The following is a 26,637-nucleotide window of genomic DNA, read 5'->3' on the forward strand; positions in this document are numbered from 1 at the left end:
ACAAGACTTTTAAAAAAAAAAAATAGTTATGAGTAAGTGAAACTTTTAAATTATCAAAATTAATTATTTGATTATCTAGTCTTCTCAAATTAAGCAATTCTAATTATTAATAGTTTTTCAAATTCTTATACGAACTATTGATCTATATGTAAATAATAATAATAATAATAATAATAATAATAATAATAATGACTTATTTAAATAAGATATTAATAACAATATTTAATTATAAATCTTAAGAGTGTTTTCAATGGTGAAATTATTGAGGTCCTAAAATTTCTAAAATAATAAAAAATTATATTTTAGATTCTTTTATTACAAAAGAAAATTTATTTTGGGAATTAGCATTAAAAATATATAAAATTTGTATCAATAAAAAAATACATTAATATTTTTTTATTAGTCATTATGCGATATATTATATTTTGAGTAAAACTGTTCGACTTGAAAATTTAAAAGCTCCAAAGTATCTTATTAATTATTTTGTTTTTTTAATATCAAAGTTGAACATTGATGAGAGTACCAACAATAAATTTAATGCGGTGATAAATTTATCCTTTTTAACAATAATCTTAAAAAGTATATTAATAATACTCATCTATCATCCAAAAATCTAAAATATTTAACGTTAGTAATAGATGAAAAATCAAATTATTTTTTTTATTCAATTTTAATGTATTAATAAAATTTCTTTATAATTCACGGGTGAAAATACATGTACATATTCACATATTTTTATAATAAAATATAAATTTAATTTTACAATCTCATTATAGTTAGTTCTTTTATTTTGTAGATAATTTTTTTATTATTGATAGTTATTTTAATTTTAAAAATGGTGAAATTTGAAAAAAAAGATTAAATTTAAAAAAACTATTACTGAAAGATAAAATTGATATTAAAAAATTAGGAAACAAAATGTAGAAAAAAAAAAGAAGAATATGTATATAATAGTATAAATAATTTTAAAATGTAAGAAAGTTTATTGAAGTGAAAATTTAATAAAAATATTCTGTAAAGAATGAAATGAAAACCCAAAATTCTATAATTCTTTAGAACTAAAAACATTTAAATTAAAAAGAAATTATTAAAATAATCTCAAATTTAATGTATTATTCATACCAAACAATTTATTTATTTGATAATTTAAATTTAGATAATCCAATAATATATACATATAAAGCATACAAGTTTTATTTATCGAAATAAGAAAACTCATTTATGTGTATTAATTAAAATCATTAACTACATAAACTTAAATTTAAAGTGTCTCAACAAGACATTCAGCCATTCAAAAATACAATTAATAAATAGACCAAACTAATAAATTTTTTTTACTAAATTTTAGATGAAGAAAAACACATATTTAAAAAAACATATTTTGATAACACTTTTTAATAAAACACATATTATCATTTTATTGGTTTATTTAAATTTATGTTTAAAAAAATATTTAAAACATATCAATCACAAATCTATTCTAAAAAAATTGTTAAAAAAATATTGTTAAAACAACTTTATCCTAAAAAAAAAATCTAAACACAAGTGATAAATTCTGATTAAATTTCTTTATTTTAGTTTGTGAGACCATTGGTAATTGTGGCAACACCATAGAATTAAAAATAGCCATCAAACAAAAAATCATATTTTTTAATCTTTACACGTAATTATCTCTTGTAATTTAAAGACCACACGTTATAATCAAGAACAGGATCACACAATAATAATAAAAATCCAAGTTGAAATAGATTATGTATATGAGGGCCAAAACATATTTTGTTAATATCAAAACCATTTAAGCTAAATTAAAAAGATAAATATATTTACAACCTAAACATATTATTAATCCAAAAATCACTAATCATCATCATCTTCTTCTTCATCATCATCATGTTCTTTCAGATCCGAGAGACTCCTAGACTTAAAGCTCCCAAATTTATGCCTCATATGATCAACATAGGACTTAGGTTGTCGTTGGTGTGTCTCCGTAACTTGATCTTGGTGTTTTTTTTGCAGTGATGAAGATGGTGAAAGTTTTTTGGGATTGTCTTGGTAGAAATGTTGATCTTCGAGAAGAGGTAAAAGGGGCATGGATTTTGGGTTAGCCCAAGTGTAGAAGGAGGATCTTCTGGACCACTTTGATGCTATCTGAACCCTTCTTCGCTTGTTGAAAGGGTTCTCTTGCTTCTGCAGTTCCTTCACGGTGTTCACCTGTGATAGATCCGTGAATGACTTCGATTTTCCCATGAAATGATTCGACAACCCCCTCCTTAAACAATCGTCACAATCAGATTCAATATAAAAACCCAAACAAATCAGGAACTGTACTCAGAAAATCGCAACATGCAATTGAAAGAGAGAGAGAATTGAGAGACAAACTTAATGGGAAGAGAGTCTTCAAGGGAATCGAGAGAGGCCAAATTCTTCAACGTCTTGTGCACTTGTTCTTCTTGTTCGTCGTCGTCGTTGTCGTGTTCTGAGTTGTTTTGGTTTCTTTGCGAAGAAACGGCGTCGTTCTCATCGTCGGTGTCGTCCGGGGTTCCGATCGAGGATGAACTTTGGGAGGAGTCGGCGGAGAAGCGAGCGTACTGGGTTTGGGAGGGTTGGGAGGTGTAGAGCGGCGGCGAAGAGGAGGAGACGTCGATGGTGAAAGTGGGACCCAGCAGAAGGTCCATTTTGACGAAGCGAAGAGAAGAAAAGAAAAGAGTGTTTTGTTTTGGTGTTGGAATTTGAGAGATGAAATGAAAGGGTTAAAGAAGAGAACTGAAAACTGAAATGAAAACAGAGAGAAAGAGAGAGAGAGAGTTATATATGTGTGTATTTTTAAAGGAGAGAGAGAGAGAGAGAAAGGGGATAATGTTGGCGGGCGGAGAAATGGCAGAAAAGAAACTGGTGTGTTTGACACACTCATTAAGACAAGAGGCAGTTATTATAAATTTATTATTATTATTATTATGTTATTATGGTTAAATACTAGTTTTGCGCATGTTATTTTTTATTTATAAAAAATAATAAAATTATTATTAAATTATTGAAGTAAAAAACTACATATAATAAATTTTAGACTAATTTTTGTATTATTTTTATTTATTTTATAGTTAACTTTTAGATTTAATAGTCTATTTTGTCTTCAGTTTTGTTCGATTGTGTTAATTAGGTCTTTAGTTTAAAAAAAATGTCTAGTTGGTCTGAATTTATTAAATTTTGCATCAATCTGGACCCTTTCGTTAAAAAAAACAAACGGAGTTAAATGGATTGATTATATGACAGTTCGTTTTCAAGTCTTTTTTTAATCTTTAGGCAACCTAATCCCTCGTGCCATGTCAGCTTTGCGTTCCCCAAACAACAAAAATGCTAATTCCTCCATTGTCAGCCAAACCCTATCCGCCACCACCACTTTGTCACGCCGCAATAGTGAAGTCGTCGTCAGGACGCCACCACCACCTAAATCGTCAATGTTAACCGCCACAATACAACCTTCCGCCATCAACATCACCATAGATCAATGCAGAAATCAGAGGTAGAGAGAACCTAGAATCGCATCCTCACCATGGTCGTCATCTCCTCCATTGACGCATCAACTATGTTCGCACCAAAACGCCTCTCCCAGCAGGATCGCGAACCCAAGTGTGACCTCGCCACCGCCATTGCCTCGTGCCATCACCATCGTGAAGCAGCACCACCGTTGTCGCACTGCAAAGCCCAATTTAGGTCTTCGTCACCGTAAGAATCACGTCCACTCAACGTGAGAACATGCAACCACCACATCTCCATCCACGACGCCATCAAACCTGCAAACCACAAGAACCAAAAATCTACAGAAGGACTACGAGCTTAAATCGCAAACCCCTCTCGCGAACAAAATGTGCGAGCTTCGTGCCGGCGTGAGTATTCTCCACCCAGTACGCACTTGCGAAAAGAAATTAGAAACCCTAAAGCAATTCAAGACCCTAATTGCGATCCAGTAGCAACGAGCAACTCGCGGCTCCATCCATGGCCGAGAATCGCGAGCAACCTTCCTTCGCGGCGCAGGAGTAAGCAGTTTCCCTCTCCATCAAAACCTTAACTTTGGGTGGGAGAAGGGGCTGCCATGTAGTACCTACCTCAACCTCAAATTGTTTACCACATGACCACAAACAACATAAAAATGACATGTTACCACTATGTACTGTCATATCATCAGACTATTAACTCTGTTTGTTTATTTTTAACGGAGGGAACGATGTTGACACAAAATTTACTAAGTAAGGACCAACTAGACACTTTTTTTAAACCAATGAACTAATTGACACAATCGAGCAAAATTACGGACAAAATAGGCTATTAAGCCTAACTTTTATTATTATAAATAATTTTTTTTAAGTGAAAAATGTTGTAAAATTGTTTAAAAGAGAATAAAGATCATGAGCAAAGATTTTTTTTTAGAGGTGTAGATTCATTATCCTTAAAGACTTATCCGCGTTATATATAATACAATAGGAACATCTAAAATTTGTTTGAGAATATAAAAACTAGGAATGAACTCTAAAAAGAATAAAATAATAAACTCATTATATTATAAGAAAGAAAAGAGAGAAGAAAGAAAATAAGAGAAAAAGAAAATGAGAGAAGTGTTGTATGTTTTGAAATGAACACAAAAGCACTATTTATAGAGTGGGGAATGACCCATCTTGTGGAAGAAACTGCCCATGGTTTTACTTACTCCCGACCCATTTAGCGAAAGAAGAATTGATCAAGGAAAGAGCAAACTTTAAAAATAAAAAATAACATCTTTTGTGATACACACGAACACAAAATTTTTACAACAATCCCCCACATATTGCAAAAGATAAGAAAGAAATATTGAAAGAAAGAAAGAAGAATTTTTTTTTTTGGTTTTTATAAGATGTAATGCATCGAAGTTGGTATAGCAAGCCATATGAACCAGTCCTAGACTGAGAAACTTAACACGCGGTGTAGTTAGTATAACAAGTTATATGAACCAATGACACTAGACATGTGTTAAAGGTTTATCAATCACAATACAACCCATAATCCTTACTATTATCGTTGTGTTGTGCTTACTAGGTCATGTGCGTGTTGAGTATTCATGAGTGCTCTAGAGATCATGCGAAGATCTCATGCAAACAACTTCACTTGACACTCATATAGGTGATTTCATCAAGTGTATGCTGCAAATCATACACCACCCTTAAGGGATATGAAGATCATTGAAAACGTTGTTTAAACTAAAATTCTTAAAATTTTAATTACAAAGTTTAACCTCTCAATAATGCATTCTTTAGCACTTTCACACACACCATAAGAATGAACATCTTTGATTTAAAATCAATTAATGTTATTAGAACTAATAAGTGACTTTATTTTTACTAATATAAACCTTATTTGTGGGATCTTTGATAACAAAGGTTGGGTTACCATCACTTATTTCTTTGGAAGTGGCTTCGTTCTCATTCCCCTCAATGTTTTTAAGATCATATTTCTTCCCAAGGGTTTATTTAGAAGATATGTTACATTCCATTCTTACTTCACATAATTAATCTAAATAGTTCCACTCTTTAGCAACTGTTTAACCAAATTGTGTCTCAATTGTATATGTTTATTCTTTCCATTGTAATTCTTGTTTTTAGTTATAGCTACTGCCGATTAGCAATAATAGTGTATTGACACCGATGGGGTTGGTTTTATTCATAGTAGAATGTTCACTTAAAAGTTTTTCAACCACTCAACCTCATTACCAGTCATCTCAAGAGCAACAAACTCAGAATCCATTATTGATCTTGCAATAATTGTTTGCCTAGCTGATCTCCAAGTAATCGCATCACCCCCAAGTGTGAATACATAACCACTAGTGAAATTTTTGTCATCTGAATCAGAGATTCAGTTAGCATCATTATACCCTTCTAGTACAATAAGTATTCCACTATATTCAATGGCATAATCTATTCAACCTCTTAAGTATCTCATAAGCTTTGTAAGTGCATCCTAGTGTTCCTGATTTGGACATTGAGTGTACCTACTCAGTCTACTAATAGGTACATTGAGTGTATCTCATAAGCAATATCGGGTCTAGAAAAACTCATCAAATATAGTGAGGTCCCAATTATATAGGCATACTGAGGTTGATATATAGATTTTCCTCTATGTTTCATTAATTTAGAGTTAGCATCATAAGGGGTACTAATAGGTTTAAAGTCATAATACCCAAACTTCTTAAGAACTTTCTCAATGTTTGCTCTTGGGATTATAATATATTATCTCCTTTCCTTATGATTTTAACATCTAAAATTACATTGGCTTCACTCATGTCTTTCATTTCAAAGTTTGATCCTAGAAACAATTTAGTTCTAGCGACAATCCCATTTCATGTACAAAAAATCAACATGTCATCCACATACAAGCATATAATGACACAATCACCATTTTCATATTTAAAGTACACACATTTATCAAAATCATTAGATGAAAAACTATCACATAACAATACATTATAAGGTTTTTCATGTCCTTGTTTTGGTGTTTATGTCAACCCATACAAGGTTTTTAAAGGTTTCATACTTTATTCTCTTGACTAGGTACAACACACCCTTCAAGTTTAGTCATATAAATTTCCTCCTCCAAATCATCATTAAAAAAAAAGGTTTTAACATCTATTTGGTGTATGATAACGGTAATTCATACCGTTACCTGTGGCGCAATTATCTTACCAAATCAGCTCTCTTGAAGCTTGAAACATGCTTAATCCTCTTTTATATCTAACTTCGTGAATAAGTTTAGCTTAGGTTACACATATGAGTTTTCATCACTAATTCCTCAAGTTTTGTAGGCAATTTGTGTGATTTGGAAGAGCATCTAAACTACCAAGAGTGGGAGCCCAGGAAAAGCTACAAAAGCATGTGTTTTGAAGGTTCAAGGAAGGGGGTTGGGCGCCCTTCAATTCGTTGTTTCACCCAGAAAAAGGGGGTTGGGCACCCTTTGCTTCACTAACTTTGTGCAAACCTCGCACTTGGGCGCCCTAGAAGAGGGGGGCTGGGCGTGACTTTTGCTGATATGGCACCCTCGACCTATTTAAGGCTTCCATGCAACGAGGGTGTCATCTTCTTGGCGGCTGAAGCACGAAAACACCTTTTTGGACCTCTAGTAGTTGGTTTTGAGCAGTGGGAACTCTCCATTCTTCTTCCTTGGGTCTCCATCTCTTCCATTTTCTTCCATTGTAAGCTCAAGCTCTCCATGACTGTGGAGAGCTAAGTTCTTTTTGTTGGGGAATGATGTAAACTATGAAACTCTCTTGTAAATGCACTTGTTTTAAATGAATACAAGCTTCTTTCATTATTTGCTAGTGTTTATTTCCTTTGCTTAAAGCTTGTTGTGACTTGATCAACCATAGCATGATTCTTTGGTTTGCTTAATGTTGGGAAATGTTGTGTGAACCTTGAACTAGACTAAACACCTAAGGGAAATTGTGTCTAGGGATAGAGCTTGGAACTTTAGTTGTCTTAAACCTTTTTTCTTAATGCAAATGAACTTACTAGGTTACCAAGGGATTGGGATTTAATAAGTAAATCTAGGCTCTCTCCCTACCAAGGGATTGGATTTGAGTAACTTGGTAGGTTGATTTTGGCAATTAAATGAAGAAGAAATTATATGCATTTGCATGAGAGTGTAATAGGTGAAATTATTCTCCAACTTTCCCATTCCATATCATATTCAATCATTTCATTTCTAAGTGTTTTAACCTCAAGAAGTTCAATTTATCACTTATGCATTATGTTTATTTTGTTTACACTACATTCACATTAAACGGAATCATTCTTTAGTTTAAATTAGTTAGATAATTATACGGTTGTAAAGTGTTATACGAGTCTCTTGGGATACGATATCTGGTCTTACCGGTTTATTACTTAGAATGATTTGGTACGCTTGCCAAAAAGTAAACAGTGTACCACTAGCTTATGGATAACTAGTAAGGCTAACAACACTCGAATGGAGGAAATCCTAGTCACAAGGGAAAAGGTATCAAAACAATCTATGATGGGTTTTTTAGTAAAGCCTTTTGCTATTAATCTTGCCTTGTACTTCTTTATAGATCCATTAAGGTGATACTTTTTCTTAAAGATCCACTTACAACCAATGGGTTTTTCTCCTTTACGCAAATCTACTAAGGTCCAAGTATGATTTTCCTGAATTTATTTAATTTTAGTTCTAATGGCCTTATCCCACTGTTTTGCATCAAGAATACTAATAGCTTCTACAAATCTACTTGGATCATTATCAACAAGATAAGCATAGAAATCATTACCAAATGAAGTTTCCTTCCTCTGTCTTTTACTTCTTAAATCCTTACACAAGGAATCATTATTATTATTATTATCAATAGGTTGAGACGTCTAACTAACCTTTAAGGGAAATACATGTTCAAAAACCTAGTATTTTTCGTCTTCACTATAGAATTACTCTCAAGTATATCACTTTTAAGAATTAAAAACCTATCAGCATTACATTCAGCATAGCTTAAGAACATGCAATCAGAGGTTTTAGAGCCTATTTTCCTTTTCTTAGGATCAGGTAACATCACCTTAGCTAAGAACCCCCCCACTCTTAGATATTTAAGGTTGGGTTGATAACCTCTCCACAACTCATAGGGAGTTTTACCAATTTTCTATTGAGGTATTCTATTTTGTAAAAAGCATGCAGTAAGCAGAGCTTCTCCCCAAAGGTTATCAGGTGCACTAGAACTAATAAGCATATCATTCATTATTTCCTTAAGAGTTATATTCTTTCTCTTGACTAATCCATTATACTTAGGTAAAAATGGTGGGGTTACTTCATGGATAATACCTTCTCTATCACAAAATTTATTAAACAATACATACTCACCACCTCTATTTGATCTAATCCCCTCAATTTTCTTATTTAATAGATTTTCTACTTCTGTTTTATAAGTTAAAAACACATCAAAACCTTTGTCTTTATGTTAGATTAAGTACAATTTAATGTATCTAGAATAATCATCTGTGAAGGTTATAAACAAAATTTTACCGCCTCTACACATGGTTTGTTTTAAATTATCTAAATCTGTATGAATTAACCCTAAAAATTCATTTTGATGATCTACGGAATAACATGTTTTCTTTGTTATCTCATATTCTACACATATGTCACATTTATTACTCTATTTATCATGCATATTAATTAATCCTAGTCGTTGTAATTTCATAACATATGAGGAATTCACATGTCCTAATCTAACATGCCACATGTCATATGAATCAATAATATAAGCAGAAGAATAAGATTCATTCATATTTTTAGAAATTTTGAGTACAAAGAGACCTTGATCACAATATCCCTTCCCCCACAAAAACATTATTTTTTGTCATTAGAATCTTGTCAAACTATAATGACACTTTAACCCCCACTTTTCCTAGTAGTGCTACAAAGATTAAATAAACTTTGATTGATGGCACATGTAGCACATCACTCAAGGCCAGAGTCTTTATTGATGTGAGCTTGAGAATAACTTCTCATTTTCCCAAAACAGGAGTTGTCTTGGAATCACTAAGGTAAATATATTCTTCTCCATCTCCTACACTGGTGTAGGAGGTAAACGCATTTTTGTTTGCACAAGTATGTCTGGTAACACCAGAGTCTACCACTCACTTGTTCACATTAGTAATCAAATTTACTTGTGAAACGACCGCAGTAATTATATCATCTTCTTCAGCTATATTTGCCCTAAAAGGATTTTGCTTTACGCATGTAATGTGGTGCATGATGGTCCATCTTTCCACACACGAAGCAATTTCCTTTTTTCTTAAAAGTGGAGTTAGATATGTTGGGACGAGATTTTCGAATATTATTTTTTCTTTCGTGATCAGGTTTGTGTTCGTATCTTTTTGAAGCAAGTTTGCGTTCTACCATATTTGCTTTTACAGAAAAGGTTTTGGCCCTTGTAATAACACACTCTTTCTTGTTGATATAAAAGCATAAAACAAATTTTATACATTACTTTACAAATAAACTAATTTTAGTTTAGAAAACAAAAGACTACTTCTATTTTCTTTCTTTTACATTATTATAATAATAAATAAATAAATAAACATATAATATATATATATATATATATATATATATATATATATATAATATTTATTGGAATGTAATAAATTAGTTTAAGATAAAACTTATAAAATAAAAGCTCATAAATTTTTAAAATTTTGAATTTAAAATACTATCAATCATTTAAGTGAATTAAACTTAAATTTTCATATTCAACATCGACACCCTACCTATTTATTTTTATCATTTCTGGCTCTTAGTTTTTTTTTTTTTAAATATTCTTTTTCGTACTGGAAAAATTTATATGCTAATGGTTTTATTTACTCCTGGAGTTGTCTCTCTGAACCCAGTTATTAAAAAGAAAAACATATTCAATATGCTGCCACCGTCATATTGTGTAAGAATACAATTTCAAATGAAGATTGATTTTTCAATATAAATAGTTCTTTTCATTTTCTTTTTCTCTTTTTTTTTTATTAATTTTTATAAAAACCAAAATATGAAGAGAGAGAGTAAAATTACAATAAATTATGTATATATAAATTATATTATTTCTAAAATTTAATTAAAGTTTTGGAGTGGGACTAGAATTTAATTAAAGTTTTGGAGTGAGACTAAACCCACTTTAACCCTAACCCTAACCCACTTAAAAGGGGGGGCTTTTTTCTGACCCCCTACTTGAGGGGTTTCTTAAAATAGGACTTTTTCAATAGTGGGTTAAGACTGGCCCTATGGCCATGGATTAAATTGACACCTCTATTTTTTATAAATAATTATATTAATTAAAAATAATTAAATTTTAAAAAGGTCAAATTTTAAAAAATATCACTTAAAAATGTAAAACTGATAAGAATTTGTGTGTAAAAAAATAGATATGTATAATTCTACTATATAATTCTATAAATTATTATATAAAGTATTATTATTTAATTTATGTAAGTTAAAAATAATAAAAAAGCTATTTATTTTTTAATAATGGAATCCTAGAATTTTTTTTTTAGCAAAATCATGTGTTTTTCTTCTAATTTTTTACACAGCCGATTTTGAATTTAATATATATATATATATATATATATATATATATATATATATATATATATATATATATATATATGACCAAAAAGACTTCGAGTTCAATATTAGAAAAAAAAAATATTAACTTTAAAAATGATCGGTTATAAAAGTGTAAATAGTTGTCCAATTTAGACGTCAAAAAATATCACATTACGACGTCATATAATTAATTAACGTTGAAAATGAGAATTCTGACGTCAATTAATGTTGGATTTCTCCTTTCCAAACATTATGTTGGATCTTGAATCAACTCTTTTGTGTGTCTAGAAACAATATAACGTCGGAATAGACCAATTCTGACGTCCAAAACAAGATAAATATATTTCAAAGACACACCTCATTCACTAAAGTTTCTTTTCTCGAAAGAGCTTTCGAAACTTTTGTATCCTTCAAATCATTTTTTTCTGTCTCTGGATTTCAATCAGCTCCTTCGTGTTCACAAAATTTATGTTTTTCTTGTTCGTAAACTCATCACATTTATGCATATATTTTGTGAACCTTGAAGGAGTGATTGAAATCTAGAGACCGAAAATTACCAAATATAGATTTCAAACAATTGGTCACTGGATTTCAAACAATTTTTCCATGTTTACAAAATCTGATTTTCTTGCTCGTAGACTTTTCACATTTGTGCATAGGCTTTGTGATCATGAAGAAGTTGCTTGAAATCATCAAACCATATTGACGTCGGAAAAGTGCAATTTTTTGTAGTCTATTTGTTCTTTAAAGTATCCTTATTGACCATATTGTGAGCCATTTTTTAAACTTTCATGGAGATGTCTCCATACAGTAAGATTTCATAATATTTCTATCCTCCAAACCATATTTTCTTGTCTCTAAATATCAAACAACACCTTCATTATCATATATATTCATTTAGTACATTAATGCATATGTTTTATGAAGATGAAGGTGTAGTTTGAAATCCAGAGACATAAAAATTTGGTTTGGAGGACACAAATGTTCTAAAAGTTGATTGTAAGAGACATCTCCAAAAAAACTTAGAAATGGCTCTCAATACGTTCAAGAGGGAAACTTTAAGGGATATGAATGAAAGGAATGGGAAAGTTATATTTAATTTAAGTAAGCCTAAACATATTCCAGACGTTATATGTTTGCATAATCATTTCAACCTTTGATCAGAAAAGACCTTTTTGTCTGTCCAATGAGCAAATTGACGTTAGAAAAGGGAGAACTTTGACGTCATATGCCCTATGTGAATGCAGTTGTAAGAATTTATTACCTTTGGACTGCCCACTAAGAAATTAGATGTCAAAAAAGGGAGAACTCTAACATCATATGCCTTCGAACTGTGTAAATGAAGTTGTAATAATTTATTACCTTTGGGTTGCCTAACAAGCAACTAGACATCAAAAAAGGAAAAATTTTGGTGTCATGTGAAAATTTCAACCTCTGAATAAAGACCTTTGGGTTGCCCACTAAGCAACTAGATGTCGGAAAAGGGCGAATTTCGATGTCATATGCCTTATGTGAGAATTTCAACCTTTGAACAAAGACCTTTAGGTTGCCCACTAAGTAACCAGACATTGAAAAATGGAGAACTCTGACGCCATATCCCCTTCGAACTGTGTGAAAACACCAAAACTTTTCTTTCGTAGGCAGTTGTAAGAATTTACAATCATAAGATGTTTGAAGCCCTAAATTTCGATATCAATTGCCTATAAGATGTCAAAATTACTTTATTCTGAAGCCATGTGTCTTGTAAAAATTTGTAAAAACATAACCCACTCCCACTGTTTCTTCACACTTTCATTTATGCTTCAATCTGCGTGTTCGAAGATGAGTGCGAACAAGAACAAAGGTTAGTTAGTAGCCACTTAACTCTTGCAAAAAAAAAATCTCTATACTTTGTTGGTGTATTTTGTATGTTTTGACCGATTGCTTTCATTTTTTTCTTGTAGTATTGACTTGCTTATGCGAGTTGAAACTTCATCGCCTTAAGTGAACCAACTGCTTCGTTCATGAAGTCAAGGAACAAAAAGGTTCATTTTGTGTTATTTACCATAAATATGTATGATTTTTTGAAGGTGTGGTTATGGATTTGTTTGTGTTTTTGTATTCATTTGGTGTTTTGTTCTCCATGAAGTTCCACCACGATCACAGTTATTGTCCATTGCTACCAATGAATCCATTCTATCAAGGTTAGTGTTGGTTTTGGAAGACATTGCATTGTAGTCATATATCATTGCATATGTGATTTTTAGTTTCATTATTGTACTTTGTGTGTTGTTTGTTGTATTTGTGTTTCATATTTGTATGTTTATTGTAAGTTATATTTATTTTTTGATGTGATTTTTTGCATTTTTATTGTTTATATACTTTTTAAAAGTAGTATGGATTGAAGTTAGATGAATAAATTTCATATTAGTCAAGAGTAAGAAAAGGGAGTTTTCGAGTTCTTATAATATGTTCAAGAACACGCAAACCCAATGAACGAGACATATTTTTCTCCTTGTGTTCATTGTCTTAATCAAATATTTCAAGACTTTGACAATATTTGTGATCATCTATTCATATATGAGATAATGAGGAGTTATATAGTTTGGACTTGGCATGGAAAAGTACTACATCACCATACAACGTTAAGAGGAACAAATTATGTGGACAAGTAACTTTACATGGCTATCAACAACTTTGAAATTGTTTTTTTAAAGCAAGGAATGGATGGACTGATAAAAGTTTCACGGAATTGTTGGAGTTGTTGAAGGAGATGCTTACAGAAAATAACACGTTACCTGAAAACGACATTGATATGTATCTGAAACCATTAATTAATGATTTAAAAATGTTGTGGGAAGAGGGCGTCGAGGTCTTCATTTCATATTCTAAAGAAAACTTTTGTTTACATGCAATGTTGTTTTGCACCATAAATTATTTCTCAACATATGAAAACTTGAATGATCACAATGTTAAAGATCATTTTGCATGTCCCATTTATGAAGAAAAGACTAGTTATCTTCAATTGAAGCATGGTCAGAAAATTGTCTATACAAGATATGGAAGATTCTTTTCTCGAAATCACCCTATCCTAGATTGAGAAAAGCGCCCTAAAGATGATGTTGTGTTCAGACCTCGCAATGGGGGAAGAAGTATACAATTAAATGAAGAACATTGATGTTTTCAAAAAACATCAAAAGCATACCATTGAGAAAAACATTTGAAAAAACGACCAATATTCTTTAATAATCCATATTGGTGCAAACTTGACGTGCGACATTGCATAGACGTGATGTACATTGCAAAAAAAATGTATGTGATAGTGTTGTCACAACTTTACTAAATGTAAACGAAAAGACAAAATATGAAGTAAAAACACGACAAGATTTGACTAACATATGAATTCGTTTTAAATTACATCCACAATCAATTGAAAGGCACACTTACCTTCTCCCAACCTGTCACACTTTTTCTAAAATAGAAAAATAATTTTTTTTATTAATGTTTAAGTAGTTGAAAGTTTCACAAGATTAGTCATCAAATATCAAAATTAATATACAAAAAATTTTAATGATACCAAGAATATATTAAAATTAAAATAAATTATCTTTATTTATATTAATATATAAATATATAAAAATAATTCGAGGGTCAAAGACCCCGTAGCCTACTCAAAGCTCCACCACTGCATAAAAACTTGATACTAACCATCTTATAAAAAGAAAACGTAATTTTCCATTAGAACGAAAGAAAAAAAAAAACTCTTTGAAAAGATTATATCCAAATAAAAATTCATTACGAGAAAAATATTTAAATGAAAGAACTTTTACTTTAATTATAACTTTTGAAAAATAAACTCTTTTATTTATTTTTCCATAACCTCTAATGAAAAAGTAAGTTCAAACATGCCTAAAGAAAAAAAGAAATAAAAGTTAAATATGTTCGTAAAAGAAAAACAAAAATAAAGTAAAAAAAAAAAAGTATTCATAAACAAATAAAATAAAATAAAATTCGTCCTTCACTCCAACGAACCAAAATTCAGTAGGTTTTCACGTGGGCTATTAAACACATATTTTGTTGTACCTTAACCTAGGTTTGCACGTGGGGTTTTTTGTTAACAAAGGTTGAGATGCTTTTAATGCATGTACTTTATTCTACATTAATAAACTGGTTTGGTCAATAATTCTCCACACTATTTCCTTTCACATTGCAACTCTCCCTCCACAAATTATAACCACTCATTTCAAAACCTTTCTATTTACTTTACCTTAATTACATCATAACTCTCTCTAATGTATTCCATTAATCATCTCATAGCTTTGTTTCAAAATTAAACCATTTTTATAATGGTTAATATATCCTCTAATTGCCTATAAAAATCACAATTTTAAAATAATTAATGATTAATTATTGATGACAATTAAATTATTAAATATTAAAAATTTCATATTAATTAAAAATAACGTAAATTATATATATATATATATATATATATGTATGTATATATATATATATTAACTTTATTTTTTAAATTAAATTTTTTAAATTAAATTAATTTTATAGATTGAGTTAGATTTAATGTAATAACCTAGGATTTAAAATTTAAAATTTATTTTTATATTATTAAATTCATAAAATATATTTTCTTCTTCCCTTTTCTTTAGTTACTCAAAAGTAATTTGGCAGACCACTATTAATTTCATCTCTGCAACGTAACCCTCTCCCTAGCTAGCTGACTTCCTTTGCTTCTCTTCATGTTCCTCTCCTCTTTTCTTCAAATTAAATCGTTTGTTCTTCAATCAGAAAGCATCTAAGTACACCTGACGTCCTCAGCTTCAAATCTGAACGATTAATTTCTCCTTCTTGTATCCGGTAAGCATTTACCTCTTTTCCATTCATCTTTGGACTTTGATCATGTAGCAAATTTTGTTGCATGTAGTTCATTTGTGTTTTCCCCCAAATCATAATCCTAATTTTATTCTAGAGACTAATTTATATCTCCAATTGGGGATTTATAGGTATCTTCAAATTCCCTTGGGTGTAAGCGTGTGGTTAGGGCATTCAAGAATTTTGCTGCTTGATTAAGAGGTAAGGGAAGCTGGGTCTCCTTTTTCTGTTCTATGGAATTATTATATGCATGGGTTAGATTCTATTGAAATTGTAGAATATAGTATGTGAGAATTTTATCTTAGAAGTTTATACTGTTTGAGCTTATATGTAGAAGTTCATTGTTGTATGTTATGTGACTTTTGATTGTTAGGATATGAAACTGTGAAATTCATGTGTTGAAATTCATGCGCCTTTGAATGGTGTTGAGTTGATATGTGCATGAACGTTTATGAATTGGTTTAGAAAAAATTCAGTATTGATGTTACGTGAATAAATGAAGTGAGTCATGATAAAAAGGGCATTGGTCGTTCTGTTGAGTAAAATTTGGAAATTTGGGTACTATTGAGGGAACTGAGGTAGTCAGATTTAGTAATAGGAGTTGGTGGTTGTTCTGGGTAAGTGAGATAGTCTAAGGGAGTCAAATAGGACTTGTCAAAAGGGTCAAAAAGGTTAAAAATAGTTTCTAAGTAATAGATTTAGAATTGGGTATCTTGGTTGATAAAAATGGAGATTTAGAGTTTAATCTATGGTTAATCACTAGAGAATTGGTTTAGGAAGTGTTAGAGTTGATTAGGCAAGTTAGATTCATCATATAGATCGAGTTTTGAGTGTTAGAAATTCACCAAAAGGCCTGAAACGAAACTTAGGAGTGTGAGTTCTGCAAAATCTGCAGAATACACGCCTGGGCGCCCCTGAGGGGCGCTGGGCGGCCTTCAACGCGTTGTTTCAGCTTAATTATGGCGCTCGGGCGCCCCCAAAGGGCGTTGGGCGCCCTTTTCTACTGTTGCTTTTGTTTTTGATAGTTTGTGAGATTCCGGATGTCCGTTTTGGACGTTCTTTAGGTCGTTCTGGGGGTTTTTGACCCTTCCGGATCCATTGGTGAGGATCTCCAAGCTGTTTGAATTACTTAAATATTGGTAATTAGGATTATAAAGAAATTTGTGTCATAAGTGATGTTTTTGTGGAAGTATGTAATGTCTGAGTATGTATTAGTTGTTTTTATGACATAACTAAAAGAATTATTGTGTTCCATGTGATGTAATATGAGAATTTAAGTTCTATCTCTCGGTGAGATTATGGTAGGGTTTAGAATGAATATAGGAAGCTCAGTCTTGGGGGTTATCCTAACACTCCAATGACTCTTTCAATCTCACTTAGAGAAGAATTAGTCATGTGGTGAGAGTGGTAGGAGGTCCTAGTCTTGGGTGCTTCCAGTATGACCCAAGGCGAGTGATAACGGACTTACACTTGTGTGTGTGGTAGGGTGTAACCCATAGCAATAGCTTTGCAAAGCAGTAGAGACCACCACAAGTGCACAACCCGCCATAGCTCGATATTCATTCTAAGTCCGGACGAGTCATGTCTAGTTTATGATTTTTTATAGTGTGCTAATTACTTATTTGCGTGAAAAAATTGTATATGTTAAATTAAATTGCATTAAAATGTATATTTTTGAGAATCTAGCTTACCCTTGCATGTTTGTTGTTTGCTTTGTATGTTTGTCTTCTTCCTGTTGCAATGATCATCCAATTTGGATGTGAGCAAAGGCAGATGATGTTCCATTGGAGCAAGCCCTGGAAGACGAGGACGTTGCGCCTAGTTCTTAGGATTCCTCTTTTCTTTTTACTTTATTTTGAAAGACATTTCTGTAATATAAATTTGAACTTTATAATTCCTTGAAATTATCTTTAGTAATCTATTTATTTTGAAATACTTTAAATTAGGTATAGTTTAAGGTTATAATTCATTTTGGGATGAGTGTAAAATTTTAAATCTATATTTACATCCTCTTGACTGCTCTCTTTTATCATTTTGTGTTCTATTTTATATTATGTCATCTTATATAATTTATGGGATGTCACACTTAAAATCTAATAATTATATATGTAACATCCTTTTTAGTACTATAAAACTACTAAAATAAAAAAATTTATTTATGATTGTTACTAATCTTTCAATTTCATGCTGAAAAGACTGAAAAGGAATCTTCCTTAAGCTCACACCATTAAGGTGATCATTGCAAAATAGAAAACATACACAAAGACAGACAACCCAAAAACAAGGGTAAGCTAGTGTACAAATAAAGTCTCAGATAATACTTTAGTTTAACAATTAACAACATTCAAGAACAAGCAATTCATACAACCACAATACCACTATACTCATTTATCCGGATATAATGCCAATATAGATTACTGCATGCATGCACTCATGGTGGTATTTATACTCTGCAGAGTTATAAAAAAAGGTAACTTGACTTACTCAACATGAGGTAAATCTTCTCCTCCTAAAACCCACAAGGCTTGGGTGAAGACCTCTGGTCATTCTCTCCGCCATCCCATCGAACTCTACATGAGTTAAATGGTTGGTAGAATATCATGATACCAGTGTACTGTAGTCTCTCTATCAAGCATTATCTTACAACTTGCTAGAAAATAGAATCTCTCCTTGAGATTCTTCTCATAACATACTTTTCTCATTCTCATTACACACCACTTTCATTCTCATATAAACCTTATATTTATATATACATTGCATATAGTACAAGAATCCATTTGAAACCATATACATGTAACCTTTCACTTTTACATTGCATACAAACATATATAGCATTTATTATACTTCAAAGGACCATAAACAATCCCAACAAGTCATCAAAAATCACATGAAATCATTTCATATACATTAATACATAAGAGCAACCCAAGAAGAACCACTAAACAAAAAAAAACTCCTTTAAACTCAAATTTAGGCAAGGAAAACAACTTTGAAACCCTCACCAACAACTCCGGAAGGTTCCAACCCCCCAAAATGACCTAAAGAACGTCCAAACCTGACACCAAGAACCCCGAATTTGGTATTTCCAAAACTTGAAAAAGAAACAAAAACTAGTGCGGTAACGCTCAACTCCTAAAATCTATCGCTCAGTGCCATTGGAATGGTGGCGCTCAGCGCTGGCATCCCTGGAATGGTGGCGCTGAGTGCCAGAAACTACCCCTCAGTGCCATATCAGTTAACAACACACTATTTTCAAGGACTTTGATGCACTTAAGACTTGTTCTAATGATAAAAAAGGTTGCATACTGCACGCCACTATCCTAATGCTCGAAATGATATCTCCCAAAATTTCCCTGCAACCCAAATTGCAATTAATCAGCTCAGAAAATTCAAATCAGCGAAAATATGAATTTCCGACCAAATTAAGCAGAACTAGGAAAAACGGGAAAATTACGGACAGTTAAGCACAATTTCCTGATTTATTTAAGTGCAATAAACTAAATACAGTCAATAAAATATCGACTCATCACTTACACACTAGAATTGATATGAAAATACGTTTATAACTAAAACAAGGTACCTCTTTAATCATTAGACTCAAACTAGATGAATTAAACCCATATGACAACTTTAAAAGTACCCAACTCAAATCTACACTTTCTAACTTAAAACTCTACAAAATAAAGGTATGAACAAGTCTTAAATGAATTAACAACAAACCCTAAACTCTCCAATTCAACCCAGATCCACTCTCTTAGAAATTCACTACCCAAAACCCCCTTATTTAGACCAAAACCAAGCAAAAACACCCTTACAACCCTCTACTGCATAATAAACCATATTATTTTGGTTTGACAACTCTCACAAGTCCTAAATGACCCTAACATAGTCCACAAACTTTTGTTTTACCCAACCCACTCTTTACTCACAAACTCACCTATCAAAACCCCTTAATTTCACTCCAAACAAGTAGTAATTACACTCAGATTTTTCCTCTCAACTTAATATCATAAATTTCCTCATTTAAGCATATTAACCAGTCACAATTCCCTCATAACACTTACCAAACTACAGGTTCTGCATTCTACTCATTATTTCAAGAACCAACATACCAACACTCATCACTTTCAATCTCATATTTTCACAACCATCATTATTCATACAGTTTTTGCATCAACAACATATTCATTTCATCATACAATAAATCACACAATAGTTCATAAATTCAAAAATCTCAACGATTCATCATAATGCACATTAATCAATATTTACTCAATTTAAAACATTTATATTATCATATAACCATATAACCCATCAATAACAGATTTCAAACCTCCTATTACATATAAAAAAAAGAAAGAAAAATTAGCTTCCCTTACCTTACAATAATATGTCCAACTCAAAGAAATGTTCCACCGATTGCTTGAAACTCAAGGAATCTGTGGACCAAGAACGACTAGAAGAAGCATGATTACAGATGCACCAATACTAGATTATTCTAGATTTGGGAACGAAAGGAGAAAAATGAATCGAAACTTACTTGCTCTATTCTTGAAATTGATCGGCTAGATTTATAGACCTTGACGCCGTGATTGTAAAGACACCTCTTGATCGTCAAACATATGATTTAGGAGCAAGAACATTTAGAGAGAAGGTAGAGAATTCTAAAAAAGTAATTTCTAGAGAAATAGTACGTTTTAAAATAATGAAACTCGTTTATAACAATTCATTATATATTAAAACCTTCTAATATTAAAATAATGGAGATTCATTATTTTTAACTCACTACCACTTCTAAAATACTATTTTTTAGGTCTTCATATTATTATGCTAAAATTTATATAAATCTTACCTTAATTAATAATAAAATTATTTTATAAAGTTGAATTATATTTATAATTTTTATTTTAATATGCTTAAAAAGTCATTTAATTTAAATAGAATAAAAACTATATTTTTTTAAGGTAATTGATAGAGATAAAGTAATATGATTATAAAATCTAGAAGAAATTATTTACGTAAACACAATGAATAAAGTTAGAGAAAAATATCTAATATAAAAATAATCAAACCATTTACTTTTTTCACGCGCTGACACAATTATCAAAATAAATCTTATACGAAGAACCAAATAAATCACTCATATTTTGTCTCAATAAAACAGGTTTGAAATATAGTGCTGAGATGAGACTACATTTTTAATTAATTAAAATTTCCAATGAATTTAATTAAATTAATAATTATTAAAATTAACTAATTATCATTAACTGTAACTTTTAATCACACTTTTCTTACTATTGAACTGCATATTTAAAAATGTTGATTTTGTTTGGACAAGTTTCTTTATAAATTCTAAAAAAAAAAATCAATATAGAAAAAAACAATAAACTTAAATTTTTCATGAACTAAAATTTAGAAAAATATGACATAATTTTATTAATTAATTCATATATAAAATAATTTTAATTAATAAATTAATTATTTTTAGGTTAAATATATTTTTATCTCTAAATTTAAAATCACGAAATCAAAATTTATTTACCTTAAATTTTGATACATTTTTATTATAAAATTAAAAATTAAACAGATATAATCATTTTAGTTTAATAAAATCAACTTTTTTTTATATGTTAAGTGTTATTTTAAAATTATATTTAAGTTTATAGAAGTCAAAAAATAACAATCAGTGTAAAATGTAGTTCAACATGTTAAAGAGAAAGTCATACAATTAATTTAGAAAATTATATTAAATTTATGTTCAAATTTAAAAACTAAAAATATATTTATCTTTTAATTTTATTTCTTAAACGCGTCGTTCTCGAATTCCGTTGGCAAGAAAAAAAAAAAAAGAGACACTTCTAATTTTTACCAAAAATCCTTAACGTCATAGGAAAAAAAAAAACAGTAAACGCGCTTCTACGAACTAGTCAAACACTTAAGTCGAGTTTAAGCTGAAAAAGAACTTTCTAGAACGCGCTTCGTTCAAACATTTGCGGTTTTCTAATGACTTGGCGGTTCTTTGTAGACGAATCTCCATTCTTCTAGAAACAGCAACACCCTTCTCTCATTCTCTTCATGTTCTGGAACGTTCTTTGCCCCATTCTATATAAGCAACTTCACAACATACAAACGCAAAACATATTCTGAAAGCAAACAAACACTACCTAGAATTGTTCTTTAGTACTCCACGAAAGTGTGATGTGTTTGGTTTTTGTGTGTGACAAGGAGGAAAAGGTGTTGGGGAAGCATGTGGCGCCAGGGGTATGCCCTTATTGTGGAGGGATGGTTCAAGCCATTGATGTAGAGAGCCAGTGGAGGTTTTGCTTTCTACCCTTATGTTTTAAGACCAAAACAAAATACTATTGTACCATTTGCACAAAGAGATTAGAGGTCTTCTAATAACTCTCATTTTGTAAACACTTATGTAATATGATTTACATATAACAAAGGAATCAATTTTCTTACTTTTTCTTTCCTAACTAATAGTGTCTTTAATGATTATTTTCCACTGTGATAGTTACTTAAGCATGTGTTCATTTTTAGATGAGGTTCAAATGCAAAGGTATATCACAATTGTGTAATAAACTCTGATAATGTAAATTGGTGGATTCATTAAAATTTAAGAAACAATTACATTTATTTTCTGCAAATTGATATTATATTGTACATAGCGGTGTTATTTAATAGTTTTAAAATATATTTATAAATATCTCTATAAATCTCTCAGTAAAAACTTTTATATATATATATATTAAAATAATAAAATTGAGTATTTTATTATAACATAATCATATAATATAAATACAATTTTTTAAACTCAGTCTTATTGTCTAGAATATTGTTTATCTCTTTAAAACACTATTTTTTTAACCTTTCTAACATCTCTTTAACAATTCTCACTCTTGGATCATTTGTTCACTCTTGGATCATTTGTTCGATAATCAGGATGTGTCTAGGTGATCCTTGCTTTCTAACCGATCAATTTCTTGATTAGAGCTAGTAAGTTTCGTTCCTTTTTCTTAGTTTCCTTTTAATTTGTGATCATGCAAAGAAATTTGTCCTTGCATGTGATGTGAGCTTCTCTTTCTTGATTTTTTGCTCAATTTAGGTTCTAAGAGTTGTTTTCTATTACCAATTGGTGATTTGTAGGTTCTTCTAGAGTTTCCTTGCGATGTAAGCAAACTGTCGGGGTTTCTTTGAGCTGTGTAGATTTTGTTTAGGTAAAGGAAGCTAGACTCTTGCTTTAATTGGTGATTAATTTTGTATGTGTGAAAAGTCTATGAGTATTGTGTAGGTTGAACAAAAATTAGGTTTTTATGGTAAACTTATTACATGCAATTTGATTGTTTTAGGTGTGAATGGACGAACTATGATTATGAACTACATTGAATGATGTTTGAACTGTTATGGAATGTGTAAAATGTTAGAATTCTGTGGTAAGAAGAATTGGTGATGATTAGTTAAAGTTTATCTTTGATTAGAACTAGTTTTGAGGAAGTGAAGTAGTGAAAATCTGGTTTGGGAGTTAGGTTCTTTAATGGTCAGTTGGGATAGTATTAGTAAGTCATTTGGGACTTGGTAGAGTCCTTAAATTGCTTAAAACTGTGCCAAAAGTGGTTGAATGTGATTTGGGCCCATAGGTTGATGTTTTGTAGGTTTTGAAGTGTAATTTGGTTAGTAAACACTTTAGAATGAGTCTATAAGAGCTAAGAGACTTTGATTCAAGCTTAGTCAAGTATATCATCATGATCTAGGAGGATTAGAAGTTGGGAAAAATATTTCCAATTAGTCAATTTGGTGCAGGTTGCATGATTATGTAGTTTGGTGCTACAGAATTATGCAAACTCGCTGAGCGAGTGGAGTCACTCAACGAGTGACTAAGAGGTTTGACACACTGTTTGTACTTTTGCCTAGCGACTTGAGTCGTTAAGAGAGTGATTGGAGGGTCTGCACCATTATCTGGGGATTCTAGCGAGTTGGGCCGCTAGGTGAAGGAGTTGAGGGTCTAGACCATTGTCTGGACATTTCGCACAATGAGCTGTGTCATTGAGCGAGAGGTTGGGGTTTGGAACTTGTGTGATTTTATTCGCATAGCGAGCTGGGTCATTGAGCGAGAAGTTTTGGGTCTAGGAGCACTGTCTAGGTATTTGTACAACGAACTAGGTCGCTAAGCGAGAGAGCTCTGTGGTCACCCAACAAGAGGGGTCGCTGAGCGCTAGTCCAAATTTTATGTTATACTTGTCTTCTTTGTTCTTGCTTGATTTGAGTGATGTTTTTATTCATCTGGGAGTGATGTCGGAGTGTGTATGTGGTTATATGTGTATCAAGTTAATGATTGGAAATTCAAAATGAAAGTATGGTTTCAAAGTTATGTAAGTAAGTTTCAAAGTGGAATCTCTTGGTGAGGTTCAAGTATGTTTATAATGAATGCAAGGAGCTCAGTCTTGGGAGTTATCCTGAACTCTAATGGTCTTTCATTCTCAAGTAGAGAGGATTGACACATGTGGTGAAGAGTAGCATGAGGTCTTAGTCTTGGGGGACTTCTAGTATGCTCCAAGGCGTGGAACACACTAACCTTGTGAGTGTGGTAGGGTGAAACCCGTTGGCAATGGCTTTGCAAAGCAGTAGAGGCCACCACAAGTGCACAACCGACATAGCTCGACGATCATTCTAAGTCTGAACAGTCAAGTCTAAGTCCTAACATGTTTAGGATGTATGAAACTACTTAATTATATATGCATGATTTTGTGATGTTTGTATATTATATCAATATATGATTCTTTTTTATCTAACTTACCCTTCTATTTGTGCTTGTGTTTGTATGTGGCTATGTTCCTTGTTTGGCTATGATGATCATGTGGGTGTGAGCAGAAGTTGAAGAGCTTTCAGTGGAGCATACTCTTGATGGAGGGGATGCTGCTGAGTATATTTATTTTATATTATCCTTTTACATAGTTTTGTCTAGAATCCTTTATATATAAAGTTAAAAATTTATAATTGTGTTTGGATGACTGTAAGTTTATACTTTATATTATAGTTAATAATTGTTCTATCATATTAGATTTGTGATGACTATTATGCAGTATAATACTATATTTTAGAATGTTACAATTGCTTATTTTTAGTATATTACTAATGTGAGGTATTATTTACTTTAAAATTTAGAATACTTGTCACAATTTTGTCAAAAAATATGAAGGTGTATTTAAATTTTTTTAGTTTCAATTTTTACATAAGAAGAATCTATTGAAATAATGTAATAGTAAATAATAATAATAAGTATTTTGATTTATATCGATTTAATTTAATTTAAGTTATTTTAGTTCTCTTTTGTGAATTACAACGAGTTTTATTAGTTATTATTTCTTTTAACTTATAAGAGAATATATAAAAGTAAACTTAATAATTTTTTTTCCTAATATTTTAGAATGTGATCTTATAATTTTATTTTTGTTTTCACGTTAATTTTTATTTTATTTAAAATGAGTTAGTATAATCACTTAATTTAAATTAGTATTAATTTGGTTTGAAAGAAATATTGTTTGAAAGATAATTACGTGTTAGTTACTTTAGGCTTTTCCATCTCGTATTTTCTCAAGAATAAGATTTCTAGGTGATGGATAAAGAAGATAATTTCTGAGTGCTGCTTCAATGTAATGGAAGATGATTTTTTTTATTTATTTTTTAATCAAGCATTTTTCATGTCAAACTTAGGAAATTCCACGTAACACTATACTTATGCTACGTATAAAAAACTTATATCAAGTCATAACAAGCTTAATTCTGTTAAACCAATTTAACAACTAGAGTCAAATTGAGTCAATTTTTCACTTTTAAGAACTAAATTGAGAAAACTAATAATACGGAATCTAATAGAAAAAACCCCACATAATTTGGGACTACGGAAGTGGTTTAACCTTATAATAATGTCAAACCTTCTTATCACAAAAATCTTAAAAAGAATTTAAAAATCATGACAAAAGAGCTTGAACTTTGGAAAACTTAATTTGAGATTATAGATGCCCTTATTAAAAAGGTAGGTCAATGACCTAGACCACTTTAGTCAAACCTAGACCAATTCCTTCTAAAGCCAGCTAAGCCCTCTTAAACCCAAAAAACATGGAAATTGGGCCTTCTTCACATTTCATATTACGTAACCGACCCAACAAGCTTCCAGTGAACAAATATGCAATTAAAATCTTTCATTCAATTTACGGGTATTAAAATTAATGGTAATATATGTATATTATTAGATTAAAATACAATATTATTAATATATTATATATGGATTATAATATTTTTTATTTATTATTGTGAATAATAAATATAATACTAAGTAATGAAATTATGTAAATATTATTTATATTATGTAATATTATATAGTGTTATAGATTATTATAAATATTATGATATATTATCAATTCACATATTCATCAAAACTGACAATTTATATTTCATAAAGTAATAAAATTATTTCTATTTATTAAAAATAAAATAATTATTGGAAAAATGAAAAAAACCAGTTATTAAAAAAATTATTTCTTTATATAATGGGATACATGCTATGTTATGGAAATCTAGATAATGTTGTTTATTTATAGTGGAGAAAAGGACCTACCCATTATTGTCTTTAGGGGGTTACTCCCTGTACCTCCCCAA

General features: G+C 30.8%; 2 protein-coding genes across 2 annotated transcripts; one reads left to right on the forward strand and one right to left on the reverse strand.

Moving 5' to 3' along the window:
* Window positions 1-1,724: 1,724 nt before the first annotated feature.
* LOC106764263 lies at window positions 1,725-2,828 on the reverse strand. The gene is made up of 2 exons (XM_014648526.2): window positions 2,380-2,828; window positions 1,725-2,269 (listed from the first exon to the last, which is right to left on the reverse strand). The coding sequence occupies exons 1-2, from the start codon at window positions 2,673-2,675 to the stop codon at window positions 1,858-1,860; spliced, it is 708 nt and encodes a 235-aa protein (XP_014504012.1). The 5' UTR covers window positions 2,676-2,828; the 3' UTR covers window positions 1,725-1,857.
* Window positions 2,829-22,111: 19,283 nt separating this feature from the next.
* On the forward strand, window positions 22,112-22,457 carry LOC106764987. The gene has a single exon (XM_014649455.2). The coding sequence runs from the start codon at window positions 22,177-22,179 to the stop codon at window positions 22,375-22,377; it is 201 nt and encodes a 66-aa protein (XP_014504941.1). The 5' UTR covers window positions 22,112-22,176; the 3' UTR covers window positions 22,378-22,457.
* The last annotated feature ends 4,180 nt before the right edge of the window (window positions 22,458-26,637 follow it).

Source organism: Vigna radiata, chromosome 6 (assembly GCF_000741045.1).
Source record: "Vigna radiata var. radiata cultivar VC1973A chromosome 6, Vradiata_ver6, whole genome shotgun sequence".
Taxonomy (NCBI): Eukaryota; Viridiplantae; Streptophyta; class Magnoliopsida; order Fabales; family Fabaceae; genus Vigna; species Vigna radiata.

Coding starts and splice junctions, on each gene's coding strand:
- LOC106764263 (XM_014648526.2), bottom strand. CDS start 2,675: ATGGACCTTCTGCTGGGTCCCACTTTCACCATCGACGTCTCCTCCTCT. Junction 2,270..2,379: donor GAAGACTCTCTTCCCATTAA/GTTTGTCTCTCA, acceptor CGATTGTTTAAG/GAGGGGGTTGTCGAATCATT.
- LOC106764987 (XM_014649455.2), top strand. CDS start 22,177: ATGTGTTTGGTTTTTGTGTGTGACAAGGAGGAAAAGGTGTTGGGGAAG.